The sequence below is a fragment of the Thunnus maccoyii genome, chromosome 3 (genome assembly GCF_910596095.1).
Source record: "Thunnus maccoyii chromosome 3, fThuMac1.1, whole genome shotgun sequence".
Lineage (NCBI taxonomy): Eukaryota > Metazoa > Chordata > Actinopteri > Scombriformes > Scombridae > Thunnus > Thunnus maccoyii.
Window position 1 is genome coordinate 33,374,449 of NC_056535.1, and position 17,611 is coordinate 33,392,059.

General features: G+C 39.5%; 1 protein-coding gene across 3 annotated transcripts in view; it reads left to right on the forward strand.

The window, feature by feature from the left end:
* The window catches only part of rbpjl (recombination signal binding protein for immunoglobulin kappa J region-like), a 43,495-nt gene that overhangs the window by 5,089 nt on the left and 20,795 nt on the right, over nt 1-17,611 (forward strand). For all 3 annotated transcript variants that reach the window (XM_042404900.1, XM_042404909.1, XM_042404919.1), the window contains exons 2-4: nt 3,754-3,877; nt 4,601-4,690; nt 9,121-9,268. In XM_042404900.1, the coding sequence (XP_042260834.1) occupies nt 4,654-4,690; nt 9,121-9,268 (185 nt within the window). In that variant the 5' untranslated portion in view covers nt 3,754-3,877; nt 4,601-4,653. The remainder of the gene's footprint in view (nt 1-3,753; nt 3,878-4,600; nt 4,691-9,120; nt 9,269-17,611) is intronic.

The window sequence follows — 17,611 nt, forward strand, 5'->3', positions numbered from 1 at the left end:
CAGACAGTAAAAATAAACCGTTGAATTTCCTTCAGTCCGATTTTTGTTGCAGCAGAGCTTCAGGAGGGTAATGGGTCAAACAAAAACATTATCTTTATCCCGACTTTCCAGCTACCATGTGACCACAACCATATAAAGCTGGAGAAAGGTTAGAAATTAAAAATATATATATAACTGTCCAGCCTGTCTGAAAGATAACATTCTGGGTTCAAGTCCAGGACATTTTTTAAAAACATCCTTCCTCTCCGTCACCCTGAGACTAGTTTAACACTTTGAGCTTCACTGTTTTAAAAGCGGTCCTCTTTGGACTGAAAGTGCTGTTAAGTTACTTTAACCTGGACAACAAAAAGCAGTGAAGATCAGTGATCACATCTTTATAAAAGAAAAAAGGAGGGAGAAGTCTTCCACAGGTTTTCTTTTCATCTTTGCACTGATGAAAGTTCAGTTTGCATTTACTTTGGGAGCAACATCACAAGAGGCTAAATACTAACAAGTACTTATCAGGCCTGTATTTCCTGTTAATGCTGCCCTCTAGGGAGCAGGACATGCTAATGCATTTCCCAGATTTCCTCTGCACTGGCCCCTATGGACACTCAAACTACAGCTGGTGGTGGACAAAAGTAACTCTCACCTGACCCCAACATCACTCTGTGACGTCTGCAGAACAGATTATTCTGGACAGAAATCTTAACAATTTACCATTTATTTACTTTTTTATCAGTTGAAACGTGTGCCAGAGGAGAATATGCAACTATTATTTTAACTGCTTAATTATTGTTGTTTATAAAATGTCAGAAAATAGTTTAAAATGACCGAAGTGACATCATCAAATTTATGTAACCATCAGTTCAAAATCCAAATAGATTCAATTTACTGTCACATATGACAAAGGGGAGTAGAAAATAATTATATTTGGCGAGCTTAAATTTTGGGAATGTTTGGCATTTATGATTGAAAATGTACTAAAATGATTAATAGTTGTCAAAACACTTGCAGATGAGAATTCTAGACTAATCAATTAATCGTCGTCTTTACCAAAATAGAATTCTGGCGTCTCCACCTCATAAATATCAGTAAGTGATGACTCCATTATTCTAATGCAATCAAAACCAGGCCAGCTTTCTCTTGTCATAGGTATATTGTATTTCAAGAGACTTCTGGCTAAATAAAGTAAAATTCATCTGTGAACTGTATTTCTGCTTATGATTCAGTTGGAAACACAGTGTTTTTCCTCTGTTTTCTGTCTTTGCTTGGATACAGACGTATTTATGCAAAATTTAATATGCAGTTAAACAAATTTGATTGAACACAAGAATGGTACATTTGTAAGTTTGATCCAAGCTGCCATTATGTGGTTTGAGGCAGAGGTAGAGACACAACATAATTCAAACAAAAACGCAGATTATTTTTCAGCTAGTTTTAGATCAATCATTTTCCCTAAACTTCCAAAGTCTTTCCAGGTGCTGGTCGATTGAGTTTGACTGATGTGACTTCAAACTGTTCCTCCGGCATCTCACATCAGCTCAAACAAAACAAAGCTCTTACAGGATTTCTAAATAATCATCAACTCTTGGTCACAGTTTTCAGTAAATAGTGAGAGTTGTAGAATGTATGTCTGGAACGGTTGCCATGACTGTTAGTTGGTATTTTTTTTGAGTTTGCCTCTCTGATAGCAAACACAGGCATCTTGTTGAGTCCTGCTGTTTGTTTGCATCAGATTGTAATGTTCTTAGCAGCCTCTGTCACTGACTGTACACACAGAGACACTGCAGGACACGTCAGCCTGCTAGATAAAGGAGGTTAGGGTTAACCCTAAGGTAAACATGAATTTCTGCATCTCTGAGGGTACAAACTTATCAACTGTGTCGCCCTTGAAATAAAAAGCAGGCGAGGTGATAGTTTGCTTACTTCCTCAACTGCTTTTACTACGAGTCTTTTACTAAAATCCTACTTATTGTTTTTATTGACAAGTTAAATGAATAGTTAAACATTGTGGGAATATGCTTATTTGATTTCTTACCCAGAGTTGGATGAGATTGTTGGGATTGAGGGTGTTTCAAACATGTGTTGTTTACACTCTGGTTGATAGGATTTGTTTAGGCAGATCTGAACACAGAGACCCTGTAGGGGAAGTGGTCTTGGTCCGGTCTCAAACATTTTCTGGAGTGGTTCGTTTGTGGCGCAACGTGATCCAACCTCCATCTGACCGACTAGAAGGTTGCAGGTGTGTTTTCTTATGCTGGGATGTTGATGAGTGAAATCAACAGTTGCTAGCAGCTAGTAATCGATATCCAACTTGGACTAACAAGAAGTATGTTGCGTTCTTGATATTTGGCAGAAAGGACCTTCTCTCTGTGTTTATGTTCTTGTGAAGAGAACGTGTTCTCACCTGGCTTTTAATGATGCTGTTTGGTTCAACTGACGTTTTTTGTGCACATTTTGTTTTCCTGCAAGTAAATTATAGGTTGGAAAACATGAAAAATGCGATTATATCTGTCTGTTCAATATGAAGCTGGAGGCAATAGCCAGTTAGCTTATTTTGGCATAAAGACTGGAAACGGGAAACATCTAGTCTGCTTCTGTCCAGTGCTACAAATCCACCTACCAGCACCTCCAAAGCTCACTAATTAACATGTCATGTTTCTTCAATCCCTACAAAAAGAAATATTCAGGTATGTGGCACCCCATAAAACCACAAAACGGATCAAACTAGATATGACATGTTAATTTTTTAGCTTAAGAGATGCTGGGAGGTGGATTTCTTAGCTGTTTCCTCCTGTTTCCAGTCTTTGTGCTAAGCTAAGCTAACCGGCTGCTGGTTGTACTGGCTTCATATTTACCGTACGGACATGAGAGTGGTCTCAATCTTCTCAGCTAACTCTCTGCAAGAATCTGAGTAACTATTCCTTTAAAGCCTCTTTGTGTACAATTGTGTGATCATAGCATCTTTCCAATTATTGTGAGTATAAGTGCAGATAAATCAGTCAGTCCTGGTGGAAACTGGTGCACTGAGTGTGGTTTCAGGTCATTCTGACTGCAGGTCAGATCTATGGGGGTGTCTTATCCTACACACAGGGGCTTAAAAGAAACATAAGGTCACTATATACATTAACTAATGCACACTAATAACCATGTCAGAGGGGCATTTTTGTGAATTTATGTTTTATGTTTCAACAGTGTTTTATGTTTTGTCAGGTAGACAAAAAGAAGAAAGAAGGCAGGACTGTTTATTCAGAGTGCAACTTAGCTATGCACTAAATAATGGATCTTTCATTTGTAAAGAGCAGCTGTCAACCAAAGGAGAGACATTGTTTGCATTTTAGTCCAGATCGCATAACTTGCTGAAAACAAAATGTTAGAGAAAAGCGGCATGTATCTGCAGTGTTTGCAAAAGAGGAAGGTGTGTGTGAGAAACCTGCAGTCCAGCAACAGGTGATAATCTCCTTAATCACACACACTGGGGATACAGTAATGTACACACTGACACACACCAAGACCAGCGGTCAGATAACAGATCCGGGATGGAGTGCAAACAAGTACACATGTGCAGACGCACAAAGAGACACACTTAAATATATTTACCATCAAAGTCCCTTTTACTGTAGATTGACTGTACGAGGTGCAGCAGAAGCATTGTGCTCTCAGCTAAAACTAATGGACTGATGGACATTTGAGATGTTTTAAATAAGCTAATCTTTAGTGCTGAACTAAGTGAGGATGTTGAAACTATGAAATAATTGTATATCAATACAGCATATGGATCACGTGGATGGAAAAAACTGAACCTGCAGCATCATAAAGTTTCAGTCTAAACCAGAATGAGAAGAACGACTGGAGGATCTTGTCAAGAAGCTACAGGACAACAACTTGATTCCAGGTTAGCTGCTACTCAAAACAATATAATTGACTATTAATTGTTGTTTTGGTGTATTGCTTTTGACAAACTGCACGTGTAAAGTGGAGTTTTTCCATATTTTTGCTTACCAGTAATGTCCAAGTTTTTTTTCCTCCATTTCATTTTATTTCATTTCAACCTTTATTTAAGATTATCTGAGAAATCATTGAGGGTGACTAATACCGAGATTACACCACGGAAAATACAACCAAACAAAATCAACAAATAAAATCAGTTAAAATTGTTACCACGGGAGATACAACCATACAAATCAACAAACAAAATCGTTGAGTTACAGGCAGGTAGTGGGCGGTTGTTGGTTTTTAAGGTCTGTAAGACACTTAAAGCCAGAACACAATGTCTTCAGTTAGAAAGATTTGTTTGTTAGTTGCATTTAGGATGAGTTTCCACAGATAGTCGACCCAACAGCAGAGAATAGTCTGATTTCATCAGACCATCAAGCTGCAGCATGAAGCCAACCTGACCTAAAGTCAACATCTGTCTAAAAAGCCTGAAAAGTTGTTGTTTTTTTTTTTTTAATCAGATTATACAGATTTTAGAATTTGAGCTGGATGCTGAGAGTATTGTTTGTATTTCTGCATGTTTTGTTACAACAAAGGGCCACATAACTCTGGAGTTATTGTACATTCCTGTGACGTACAAAGAGTTCTTTCAAAGTTAACTCTGCAGTTATCTTAATAACAGTTGTGAAAGCCGAGTGAGTATGGACCTGAGGAACAACTGAGGCCACGCCTGTCATGGAGGAGATGGACGTCGTGGAGGATGGCAGGAAAGGTGAGCAGAAGAACATGTTGACATCTCATCGATATAAAATTTGTAAGCATTTCTATGGTCAGGGGTTGCTGAGGGTTCATTTCACCGTCTAAATTATTCTTTTGTTCCAGTGAGGGGAAAGGTCTACATTAGTATCCTGATGTGATTGCGTAATGAGGCCACCTCAGTGTAAAGTAGGCAAGCTGCTTTACATGAATTAGTCCAAAAACAACCAAAATATCCATGAAAAGAAAAGACAATGTTGTCCATGTGCAAAATACATGTGCATGTCTGTGAGTGCTGTGACATGGAGCAACATCCACCAACACTCACAAATGCTGATGAAATAAGCACATTTTCAGGGACACAGAAAAGATTTCTCACAAACCATATTTGACATTTTGACACACGGTAGGAGATTTAAATCTCTTAGTCCAGAGGAAACTGTTGTATGGGAAGATATTTGAATCTGACTGTTGGTTTTGGTTTGAAAACCTAATGTGTAAAACCAAAAACACAGAATCACCTGCTCACCAGCTGAAGACGACCATCCAGAACTATGAACCAAAGGTTAAATTACGCTTCAAGGTAAAAAAAAAACACAAAACACTACCATAGGGATTGTTGAGGGATCGTTTCGCACACACCAACTACATGTAAATATATCTTATTTACCCTTTTCACATTCTGTCAGTCTTTCCACTCGTGACCTCTGATAACCATCCTGTGACCTCCTGCCAGGGTTGTGACCCCAAGGTTGAGAACTGATGACAGGTGACAGATATTTGACCCTGGTGCTGACGTTCTGTTGGAGAGTTTCCCCATGTCAGTTTGTCAGACAGAACGACTTAACTTAGTGAAATATTTTAATGGGTAAGAAAACTCAATGTGCACAGAGCGTCTTCATTAGTCTGACTGATGAATGTGTTTTTGTGCAGATTTGGAGCTCGAGAGCTTCTCCCATAGCAGATATATGTAGTATCCACTGTTGTTGTCTGTTTTGTACTTCTTGCACTGAAGGACTCACTACTTGCTGACAATAGGCTCCTTTGAAAGGCCTTTTTGATTCACTTTGACTCATAAATATGCGCCATTAACCAACAGCAAGCCATCCTGACAGAGCTGACCTTTGAGGGGACGGAGAGCCGAAGAGTCCAAAATGGAGGAAGCTATCGTTACTTATTAGCTGTGTGTCATCACTCACTTTTATTTAAGCTCCTTTGTTGGAGCAAAAAATGTTCCACACAACGTGGTTTGCAGAAAGTTATGAGAGAGAAGTTGATGATACAAATATGTCTTTTGAATAAACTATGTGCAATTACTGTTCTGTTAGTGACGGTACTAAGCAAACACGTTTTATTTTACTTCTTCAATAACTTTTTATTGAGGAAATGATGTCCAATTGTGAACAAAAGGTCAGGCGAAGTAAACAGAAGAGTTTATTTCGGGAGCTATTCTGACTGATTAGTGTTATCTCAGCTACAACAGCCTGTGAGTTAGCGGTTAGCTCGCAGCTACAGCAGTTCATCAAGTGGCCCTACGAGTAGTCACTACGTTGTCAAGCTTTCACATCCAAGTATTTAACTTGGATGAGTAAATGTCACTTTGTGGTGTGACCACAACTGAAATCATTTTTCATCATTTCACCAATTTCACAACACCACCTTTAACAAAAAGTCAGTGTTGTCGATGCTCAAGGCTACTAGTTCACAACCTGGGGTCAAGATATCCCACCCAAGGGGCCAAAATTGGGTTTATACATTCAGATTTTTCTCCTATCTTTGGTTTTATGTTCTCAGGGATTACTTACCACATAATAATTTGGTTTTGGTTGAACTGTCCACAAACTGCAAACAAACTGGGATGAGCTGCAGCACATAGCAAAGGTGCCGGATGTAGGGGGTCCAAGGGCCCATTAACCCCCCTCCACTTCACCCTCCTCCCACAATCTTTTAAGTCACGAATTACTGTATCCCTGCAAATGCCCCTTTATTGCAGCACCTGCGTTAAAAAGGTGTTTCAATCATTCCCGCCACTCTAAGACATCAGGTAAAATAAAACAGGCAAACATAAAACAGGAAGAATATTGAAATAAGCTCTGTTAATATCTTTTATAACTTTGTTTTTATAGGTAGAAGTGTTGTATGTACTTTGTATGTTGAGATGAGCTCGCAGTTACCACAGCAAACGTTTTGTGATGATACTGGTTGGTTGTGATTTGCGTAGAGTAATTTGCTGAGGACACCACGTTATCTGTGACTTTGCTAGCTCCATTTTAGCTTTCTAACATTAGGTAATCCTCATGGTGCAGCTCGCTAACCAGCAACAAGTCCCATCAATTCTGTTTTTGTTTAAGTATTTTCTGGAGCTTCTCAACTCAAAACTGGCTGTGCCTCAAATATACTCCCACGTGGATGCAAGCGGACCACAGACGCGCAGTAGTTCTGTTTATCCTACTTTCTGGAGTCCACTTGGTGGACGTGTTCCACACATGCGCAGTAGATCAGCATCTATTGATTGTAGCATAGTGGCCGTGACAAATCAGAGGGGAGGTACGAGGATGTCTGCACAGAGCCCACGTGTACTCCCTCTGATAACGAAATTTACATTGCACAGACCCTCGCGGCCCCTTTCATACTCATGGATGCAGAAAGTATAAAACCACTCTGTTGTTACCAGAATAAATGATGGATTGGAGCCAAAAGTGATAGTGTGTGCCTCATTCCTCGCACAATGCACGGGAGAGTACACTGCTGCTACACACACACACAATTTTTTGCCCCCGCACTTCTGAAATGAATCTGGCGCCTCTGGCACATAGACTTTGTTTTAAGGAATCAAGTCCTCATATGGGAGAAACTTTATATTTTACTCTTAATTTGTGATTTTGTCATGTGTGGCCATCACTGAAATAAATGAATTGTTCAGAGACAGATGGAAAATGAACTTCTGCTCAGGTTGGAAGGAAAACACTGAGATTAAAGCAACAGGTGACAGCAGAAAGCAGAGGGAGGTAGAAGTATGATGGACTGACAGCCGAATTCACTCTGAGGTGAAAACATATCAGTTCTGCAGTCTAGAGATTAGAGACAGAGAGATGGAGACCATATGTTCACACATATTGCGACAACATATAGAGAAAGAAACAGCAGAAAGGTGAAAAGTGTAGAAAGAGACAGACAGGATGGAGAGAGACAGGCAGGAAAGCAGAGAGAGAGACAGGCAGAGAGTCTGTGGTTGGTACCGTAGGTGGTTTTTGGGGTTTTGAGTGACAGCTGGAGTCACACTGAGATGAAGACACAGCACTTCTTGTTAGTGGCTTTAGATTGGAACCAGATGTTGACTCTGCTACTGTTAGCAGTCTCACTGACTGCAACTGTTTTACTGCCTGTCTACCTGCCTGACTGTTTCACTGACTGCCTGTCTACCTGCCGGTCTCACTGACTACCTAACTGACTGTCTCACTGTTTGACTGCATGACTGACTGTCTCACTGACAGTTTGCTCTGCTGTCTGTCTGCCTGCGTGCTTGACTAGAGAACAGTCTACCTGTCTCACTGCTCAGGCACTGATCTGTCTTTCTGCCTGCATGCCAGCTTTTGAGCGCCTGCACAGAGCATCACCTCCAGGCAACCAGTGTGAACCCAGAACCTTACTCTCCTTTCACTCACTCTCTCACTCGTATCTATTTTTAAACCTGCCAACACCACTTCTCATTTTTTATAACCTGATGCTTAATTGAGAGGATTAATAGCAGAAGTGCAAAGAAATCAGTGAAGACAGTTCTGTTTTGTAGTTCAGAGAAACAGTTAAATTCATGTGAAGCTCTTTATCAATTATTAATACCACACTGCACATACCCAACATCTAAAAAAAGACAAAACTTCAAGGCAAAGGTTTCAACAACCTTTTTAAAGTAGACCTTATATGTAGCCTATGTAAGAAGCAATTTATGTTAGAGTTTAAGGCTACATCTAAATATTATTTTCATCACCATTAAAGCAGATTATTTCCTCGAACATTATTAATTGTTTTATCTATAAAATGTCAGAAAATAAGAAAAATGTCGATCACTTTTCCAGAGTACTGGAAGACGTCTTTAGATGTCTTGTTCAGGTCTGACTGACAGTCCAGAATCCAAATATATTCAGTTTATTATCACAAAAGACAAAGAGACGCTCTTTGACATTCTTGTTAACCAATTATCTCTAATGATGATCCGGATAATGATTTGCACTTTGCGCCAACTTCCAGCCATGATGCAGGCTGCACAGCACAAACATTACCCGACAATTATAACCTTCTGTTTCTCATTGCCTTCAATTAAACGATAATTAAAGATGCTTCATTTGTGAGGCGTATTTTTTAGTTCCGTTTTTTTCTGTCGTTTTCTGTCATCAACTCCTTTTAAAACCATCAAACATTTTGCCTGTTTTTCGATCTGGTTCTCAGACACATCCATGCACCAGCCGGGATATCCCCAGGCAGACCCCGCTCTGTTATACCCCCCTCCTCTGTCCCCCGAGCCGGTCAGCCCGCTGACTCACCTGGGGAAGCTGCTGGTCGGACACGACGTACCGAGGACCGGCGGATGGGACAGGTAAGACGGGCACTAGACCTCCGCAACAAAACGTCACACTCACACACACACAGTGTCCCGGGTTAGGAAAGGTGAGGTCACGGTTTCCTGTAGTTTATCCCAATTTTTTTTTTCTTAAGAGCAGCCCTCACTGTGCTGTGAGGAATGAGCGCTTGGACGTGAAAATGCGTTCAGAGCGCTCCCTGACCTGTCCTCGGTTTTACTCGCTGGTGGAATGAGGTGGTGGAGGGATGGTGTGTAGGTATTAAAATGCGGGGAGGAGAAATATTTGGGAAGGCAGAGACCCCACCCTCCCTTGCCTTTGAAATCCGAACAACGGGGAGTGAGAAGAGAAACCGAATTTCTTCAGGCAGCTTGGAGAGGTTTGGAGAGGTGAGGCGGGACCGCGGCGCACCGAGCGCAGCGTGGCGCACGAGTCAGGGCATCATCACTGAGGAGTCTTTAACTGTTTTCACTTTAATTGACCACATCTAAAACACTAAACGTCTTGAATATTGTTTAATAACACATATTTGCGATACCTCACACATACTGATGCTCCATTACTCTTCAGACATAAATATAAGAAATTAAATCAGTCAGATTGAAATGTAAAGTTTCTCCAGAAGCACCTGAGTAAACTGTAGTGCTCTTAATGTTTATTTGAGTGTCCCCAAAGTGCTTGTTTTGTTGGTTTATTGTTGTTTATTTACTACATTAATTAACATAACATATACAGTACATTAGGTTGGATTGTTTGTGACAGTTAATAAGTTCTGTACTCTTCATCCTGCCTGATACTCCATCATCCACACATCTTTTCATGAGATATAAAAGTCACTCTTGGTTTGTGTGTGTTTTTGGAAGTATTTTAAGTTTTTGTCACATATTCACCTTTTGTGACAGTGTTTTTTCCCAGATGGCTTTACTTAAGTGTTGCTCCTGACCTGTTTATTTATGATGAATAGAGGATTATATACAATTTACTGCATTCACCATCATCTCCTCAGATTAATACAGGATGGATATCACTATTTTCTGTGGTATAATATAAATACACGTTAAATGTGGTAATCTGGAGCTTCCTGATTTTATGTTATTTTGACTTTATCTCCATCTCCATCTTAATATTATTAATAATAATCATATTATTTGATTAATACTACTACTACTACTACTACTAATAATAATAATAATAATAACTATTTGTATAGCACCTTTCATACAAAAAAAGATATGCAGCTCAAAGTGCTTTACAGCAAAATAAATTACGTGCACCAAGTGCTTCACATCAAGAAAGACATAAATGGCATAAAATGAACATAAAAACATGAAAATGTACATAAGAGGGAAAATAAAACATTTTGATGTAAGATAAAATAAAGTGAAAATAGAACATAAAATAAAATAAATAAAAGTAAAATAAAATAAAACACTTTTTGCTGCACTTCAGACATCGGCTTTAAATCACAGTTCTGCTCTTTCTAACTTCTTTCTGATTGTTTAAAAAAAAATCTTTGTTATTGTTGCAGCCAATAAACAGAAAAGCATCTCTTTATATTAATTAGAGAGTCAGACATTAAATGTTGAGAACAAAACCACTTTCACATGGAAATACTGTTGCTTCATCCATTTTTCTTTCTGTGTTCTTTGTTTATATAATAAAGAAAAGTCCCCATAAATAAGATAATTAACAACTGATGTGTTTTCAAAATGTGTATGAATCTGTCCTTTACAATTCAAACAGCACATCAGAAGCTTGGAATCAAGTCATAAGAGTTTTGTATGTTTACGCCAGAGAGGCAGTTAGAGAACAAAACCCATGAGGCAGAAAGTATTAAATGACCTCATCAACCTCCAAATGACCTTTGACAGAAGAAGAGTGTGAATCTGTTCAGATATTTGAAAGCTGACAGTACAGAAATGACAGGACATGAAGGAGAGTTCAAGTGAGACAAACGGGGACGTTGCAGTTCATAGACAGCTCGTCTCACTCCCTGATTCAAAGCTGTTGTGTTACACGCTGTGTATTTGTGAAACTGATTATTTCTATAATAAACAGTGAGTCCTGTAATCTAAATGACCAGCAGGACGACTTCTGTCAGCGTTGCAAATGACCGTTTCAGATCAGAAACTACCCCGTTTTCACACATCAGCGTGTGTTTCCAGGTGTTGGTGAGTATAACTGCATATGTGAAAAAAGTAGTATAAAGCCTTTTGTGACTCCAGAGGGAGCTGTGTGAAATCTGATAAACTCCCTCAAGTGATGATGTGGTGTTATAAAGAAGTGAGGTTACCAGACCTCCGTAGCCTGCTTGTCTACTCTACTGGAGGGAGCGTATGGATGTAGAAAGCGTTATCATAATATCATTAAATCTGTGCAAGAGCAACACAAAATGTTGAAAAAGTAATTTATTTGTTTAACAGAAAGTAAGTACTGGTAAGGTACTCCAATTTGACACAAATGAATGATGGACATTTACATTTCATTAATGTGATGTTTCCCTAAAAATACTCACTCTAAAGACTCCATTGATTCAAATTAAAGATACTAGCTGAAACAATTTCTACTTTACCTGTAGCTGTATATTTTACTTTTATGTAAATGTTTGACTCCTTAAAAAACTTGGTGAGTGATAAATGATTGTAATGTATTACAACTATGAGAATGACAATACACTATGATCCTCAGCAAGTGACCTGCAATTATGAAGTATTATGCTTGAACTTATAAGTAATTATAAAATGCTTTATAACGTGTTATGATTGTTATAAAGAATTGTTAATACTTATGAGTGCTTATAACTATAATTATATAGTGCTATAAGCAGATTATAATGCATTATAAGTACGATTATGATGCATTATAGACATGGGCGTCATAGAAAGTGTTACCAACGTTTTCTAGCTATCTGCAGACTCGCAGCAGCTACACGACACACCCACTTTATTACATGACGCATCCACTTGGTTAGGTTTAGACATGAGCAGTGACATGGTTAGGGTTAAGGGTTAGGGTCAGGGGTCAGGGGGGTGTCGTGTAACATGCCATTACGGTGACAACATACATAACCCTAACCCAAGACTCCAGATAGACCCTTCTCACTCAATATGCAAAGTAGTGTCCCGCTGGCCCCGCCCACAAGTTCCTACTCGGCCCATAAACTTTACATTGGGATGACGTCATGAACTTTTTAATTGCTTTTCTAGGCTCTGAGAAAGTAACCTGACACACCAGATGGTTTGTTACACAGAACCATCTGAGAAGGCGTCCTTGGAAACTGTTTGGAAAAAGGCAGGCACTTTCAAAAAAAATACTTGGCAGGTGATTGGATGAACCATCTGTCTATCATCATCTATCACTGATTTACCTTGAGAGGCAGCTGGATTCGCAAGATCATGTGAGAATCCTCACAGGATGCTGATTGGTCCGAACCATTGGTGGTTCGGACACAAGCGCATAGCTTGAAGCCTGAGAAGAGGGATTCTTGTGTGATCTTGGGAATCCAGCTGCCTCACAAGGTAACTGGGGAAGTTTTAAAAATATAAAACCTCAATGGGTTAAAAATTAATAGTACAAAGAGTAATAATTGACCTTGTTTGAAGTTGGAGGCGTCCTGTCAACAGTTTTATAGATGTCTCTTTTATGGTGACGTCTATAAAAGAGATGTTTGGCGGTATATGGGGACAATGCTTTTTGGCCCACAATACCGAGTGTGGCTGCCAGGAAAAATTTGCAACAAGGATGAGTGATGGTGCCATATCCAGTTCCCTTAAAGGATATGTCTGTTGATTTGCTGTATTTTTCTTATTGTCAACAAATCTCATGATTGGATCCAAACCAACAATGAACTGATCTACTAACAAGTATTGAGTCACATCGCTGCACTAGGTGACATGTTCCTTCATTCCTGAAGTTGGTGGTTACAGTAGTTTGCTTAGAAATGGCTCCAAAGACTAATAACAGTGATAAGATGGTAACCCTCAGGAGTGAGGTTCCTAGTGTAGCAGACGCCACTGCGCATGTGCAGGAATGTAGGTCCCTTTACAGAGCTTCACTAGCTTGATGTGCTACATAACACAGCCTCTTGACTTTGTACTATATTTATAAATTTCTCAAAGAACTTCAGTACAAAGTCCAGAGGTTGTGTCACATAGCACAACAAGCTATTGAAGCTCTGGAAAGAGACCTGCATTCCTGCACATGTGCAGAGGCAGTTATGGCTATTTTTACTTGTTGGAGCCATTTCTAAACAAGCTACCATAGCCACCTTCTTCAGGGACAAAGGAACATGTCAGCCAGTGCAGCAGTGTGGCTCATTGACGTGTTTTTAATAGTTTTTAAACAATGGAGGTCTATGGCACAGAGGAGTAAGACATATCAGGCTCTTACATGCACAATACTTGCAAGTAGGTTGAGTTCATAGTTGGTTTGGCTCTGAACATGAGATTTGTTGACAATAAGAGAAATATAGAAACTCGCCAGATATATCCTTTAATACATCCATGATTTCCCACAGCTCCCTCTGGAAACACAAAAGGCTTTATACAACTTTTTCATATATGCAGTAATACTCTCCAACACCTGGAAACAGACGTTGATATGTAGAATCAGTTCACTTCTAGCATAGTAGACATCCATGTCTGAATAACAAACATCATCACTTTAACAGCCAGATGAAGTCAGCAATGTTACATAATCCATGTCTGAAAAGGGCTTTAGTGGGAAACACGATGCAAACAGAGGTTTGTGGTGGAAGTATTGCTGCTGTTTTTCTGCTGAGGACAGGTTGTACTTCATGACTCCAACAGGGTCACAGAACGTCTCGTCTAAACAGCTTCTCTCTCGTCCGTTTTTACAACGCTGACACCTGTTGAGTCGTGTTCACAAACACACCTAATGATGATTGCAGTCATTACAACTTTCAACCACTATTACCTGAACAACTTCTGGACCAGGAAATGTACTTTTTTGGTGGTGAAAGTGCATTCCTCTCCTCCCCTCCTCCATTACTTTCTTCAGTCCACTCTGTGTTCCCGGTGTGAAATACCAGAGGGTCTGAGCTCCTGACACACTGACCTTTGACCTTTGAAGAGGGTAAGGTCTAATTTAGACTTCTGCTGGCACCCTGGTGATTGACCACACACACACACACACACACACACACACACACACACACACACACACACACAGCCAGTCAAGTGTGAACCCTGAACTGTGAACTGAGGAGAGTGTGTACTGGGTCAGTGGGATCCCCCTCATATATGAACAAAACATTCAGTATACCAGCTTAGCGAGCAGACTTTCCCTCCTTACAAGGAGCAGCCGGCTCACCTCTGAATACATGTGTCATTGTATGAATGCAGGGATTAAGTTGAGTCCAGGGTGACTTTTAAATAAGGGTATATACTCAAGTGTTGTATGGAAATATTGGTTTTTTGTACAGATATATAAGATGTATATAAGATGCATCCTAATGGAAACCATCATGACTTGTGTAGATTGTTGTTGCTTCGTGGAACAACTTTGCTGTTGAATTCTCACAAGTTGAATGTGAGTCGGAAATATCTGTATGAAGAGGATGTTTGTGGGACTAAATGACTGGTGGTAGTTTTAACTTTATGTTTTGAGTATTTAGTTTGCAGTTCATTGTATTGTGGTGCAGGTTTACGGTGTTATCAGTGTTCAGTTCTCAGTGTTTTTGGTGTAACCAGTTTTAATAATCATCTTTTAATTGTTTTTAGTCATGCTAGCAGCTTGGCTCTAGTGATGGCAGTGTCTTTTGGTCTACATATCAACAATTATTTGATGGATTACCAAAAAATCTGGCACAGACATTCATGGATCCACATTCAGGATAAAACTTAAACCTGCAGTGCAGAACATTTACATATAAATGAACATTACGTTACATTAAAGCCTTTGCCAAACGAGTTCACGCAATGTTGATTAGGCCAAATAAATCTCTCTGTATTTCACAGTAAACAGAGTTTTTAATCTGGTGTCTGGTCTGACATTCCCACGCTGGCCAGATGAAGGAATGAATGCAGACTACTGATGGCTGTGCCGGCTAACTTCCGGTTAGCTCTCTGCTAAGTTGAAGGGGGGTAAAATAATTTAATCGTGCGGCTCTTCTAGACTTTCCAAATGTTATCAGACCGAATAGATCAAATTCTGATAGTGAAACAATGTTGTGATGGGGTTATGACACAACAATTTATCCACCGTTTTACAGCCATAACAGTAGTGACGGAGTTGGCTACGGTGGAGCCTATGACGTTAGCACCTGTCGACAGTGTTTTTGTAATTACTCGCACTGACAGAAGGGGGAGACAAAAGTCTCAAACTTCAGCTGTAAGGACTTTGATGATCCTTTGACTTTTCCTGTAGCGCCACCAACAGGTCAAAGCTATTGCTTATTCTGTGAAATATCTCAAGATCTATTTGATGGATTGGTAAAAAAGTTTATACAGACATTCATGGTTCACAGAGGACAAATCCTATTGCCTTTAGTGAACTTTCAGCTGATCCCACCATGAGATTGACATTTCTGGTTCAGAGTGAAATGTCTTGAAAACTATTGGATGTTTTACCGGGGATCCTCTGACTTATTGTCTAGTGTAAGCATATGTGGTGACTGCACATCAAAAACTAGGTGCATCATAGTGATGGTATATATTGAAGGTAAGATTATCATCTAGTGTCACCATGAGGTCAAAATGTTATTTTATGAAACACTTTGGTTTATAACCACTGAGAACATGATCGCTGGAGAGCAGCGATCTTTGGAGCCATTTCTAAACTCCAACTCTTCAACTCTTCATAATGAAGGAACATGTCACCCAGTGCAACGGTGTGGCACATTGTTGTGTTTTTAATAGTTATAAACGACAGAGGTCAGAGGAATAAGATATATCAGGCTTTGGATACACACACAATACTTGCAAGTTGATCAATTCAATGTTTGGCTCTGCACATGAGATATCGTTTAAATCACTGGCTTCATTTTTGAAACCATCAATAAAATGTCACTTCATCTCCTGCAAACAAGATTCTGTTGCATGGCAAAGCACTGAGTCGATGTCTGTTTTATATAAGAGGAACAGATCAGTGTATTTGATTTATAAAAGAATGAACAAAACCATATTTGGTATTACAAACCATATTACAGTAGGATTTAAGAAATGAGTGCAAAGGAACTCAGTTGGTCCGGTCAAAGCTTTTAGCAGAAAAAAACTCGGTGAAACTTGTTTCTCTGCACAAAATTTTAGAAATACTTCATAAACATTTCTACAAATGTTTGACTGTCCTAAATATTGTGGCAGATCAATGTAAATATTGTATTAGGCTTGTTTAACAAAACTCTAGAAAGAAGTCTTCTGCACGCACAAAGAAACAGCAGTGAGCTTGAATCTGCTCACCAACACCCTGAAAAAACAGTTTGTTTTTTTAGTTGGGGTTTTATGAGCAGAGAAGAACATGAGCCCTTGTTGTTTAGTTTTGACCCACTTAGCCCTCCCTGCATGTTTCTGATCAGTAGTGCGACTGTGGTGTTACTGGATTGTTCTTGTTAAAGCCAGCACCCTGCTGCTTCAGAAAGAAGCGCCGCTCTTCTCTCCCAGTCACTCAAACTCACATAAAGGGCTGCTAACAAAATTCAGTGACACTTAATGAACATGTCATTTAACAAGTGTTTTTCTTTTTAAAAGAATGTGTTTAGCTTCACAGATTTATCAGATTTATAAAATAGGATTTGTTTTACCTTGGTGTGGACTTCATGGGATAGGGGTAATTTTTGCGTGCGATGGAATCGTTGTGACATTTTGGGAAGTATGTTTATTAGCTTTCTTGTGAGTTAGATGAGAAGGTTGATAACCTCTCATGTTTGTACGCCAACAGCAGCTCAGCTTAGCTTAGCATAAAGACCGGAAACAGGGGGAACCAGCTAACCTGGCTCTGTCCAAAGGTAAGAAAATCCATCTACCAGACGCTCTAAAACTCACTAATGAACAGGTTAGTTTTTGTTTGTTTGATCTGTACAAAAACTGAGGTGTAAAAACAGGTTGTGGTTTCATTTGGGGTTATGTGTCGAACTATTTCTTGGCAGGATGGAAAAATGAATAAGCATATTTTCTATTCCTGTTAATAAAGATCTAAAGGGGATGTATCGTGTATGTTTCCAGGTCTGTATTAATATTCTGAGGCTCTACTGGAATATCTTTGCATGAAACTCCTTATTTATCTTATACTGGTCCTTTATGCAGCCCCTCAGTTCGGCCTCTGTCTGAAACAGGCCGTTTTAGCTCCTGTCTCTTTAAGGACCCCCTCCCGATGAGCCCACTCTGTTCTGATTGGCCAGCGTC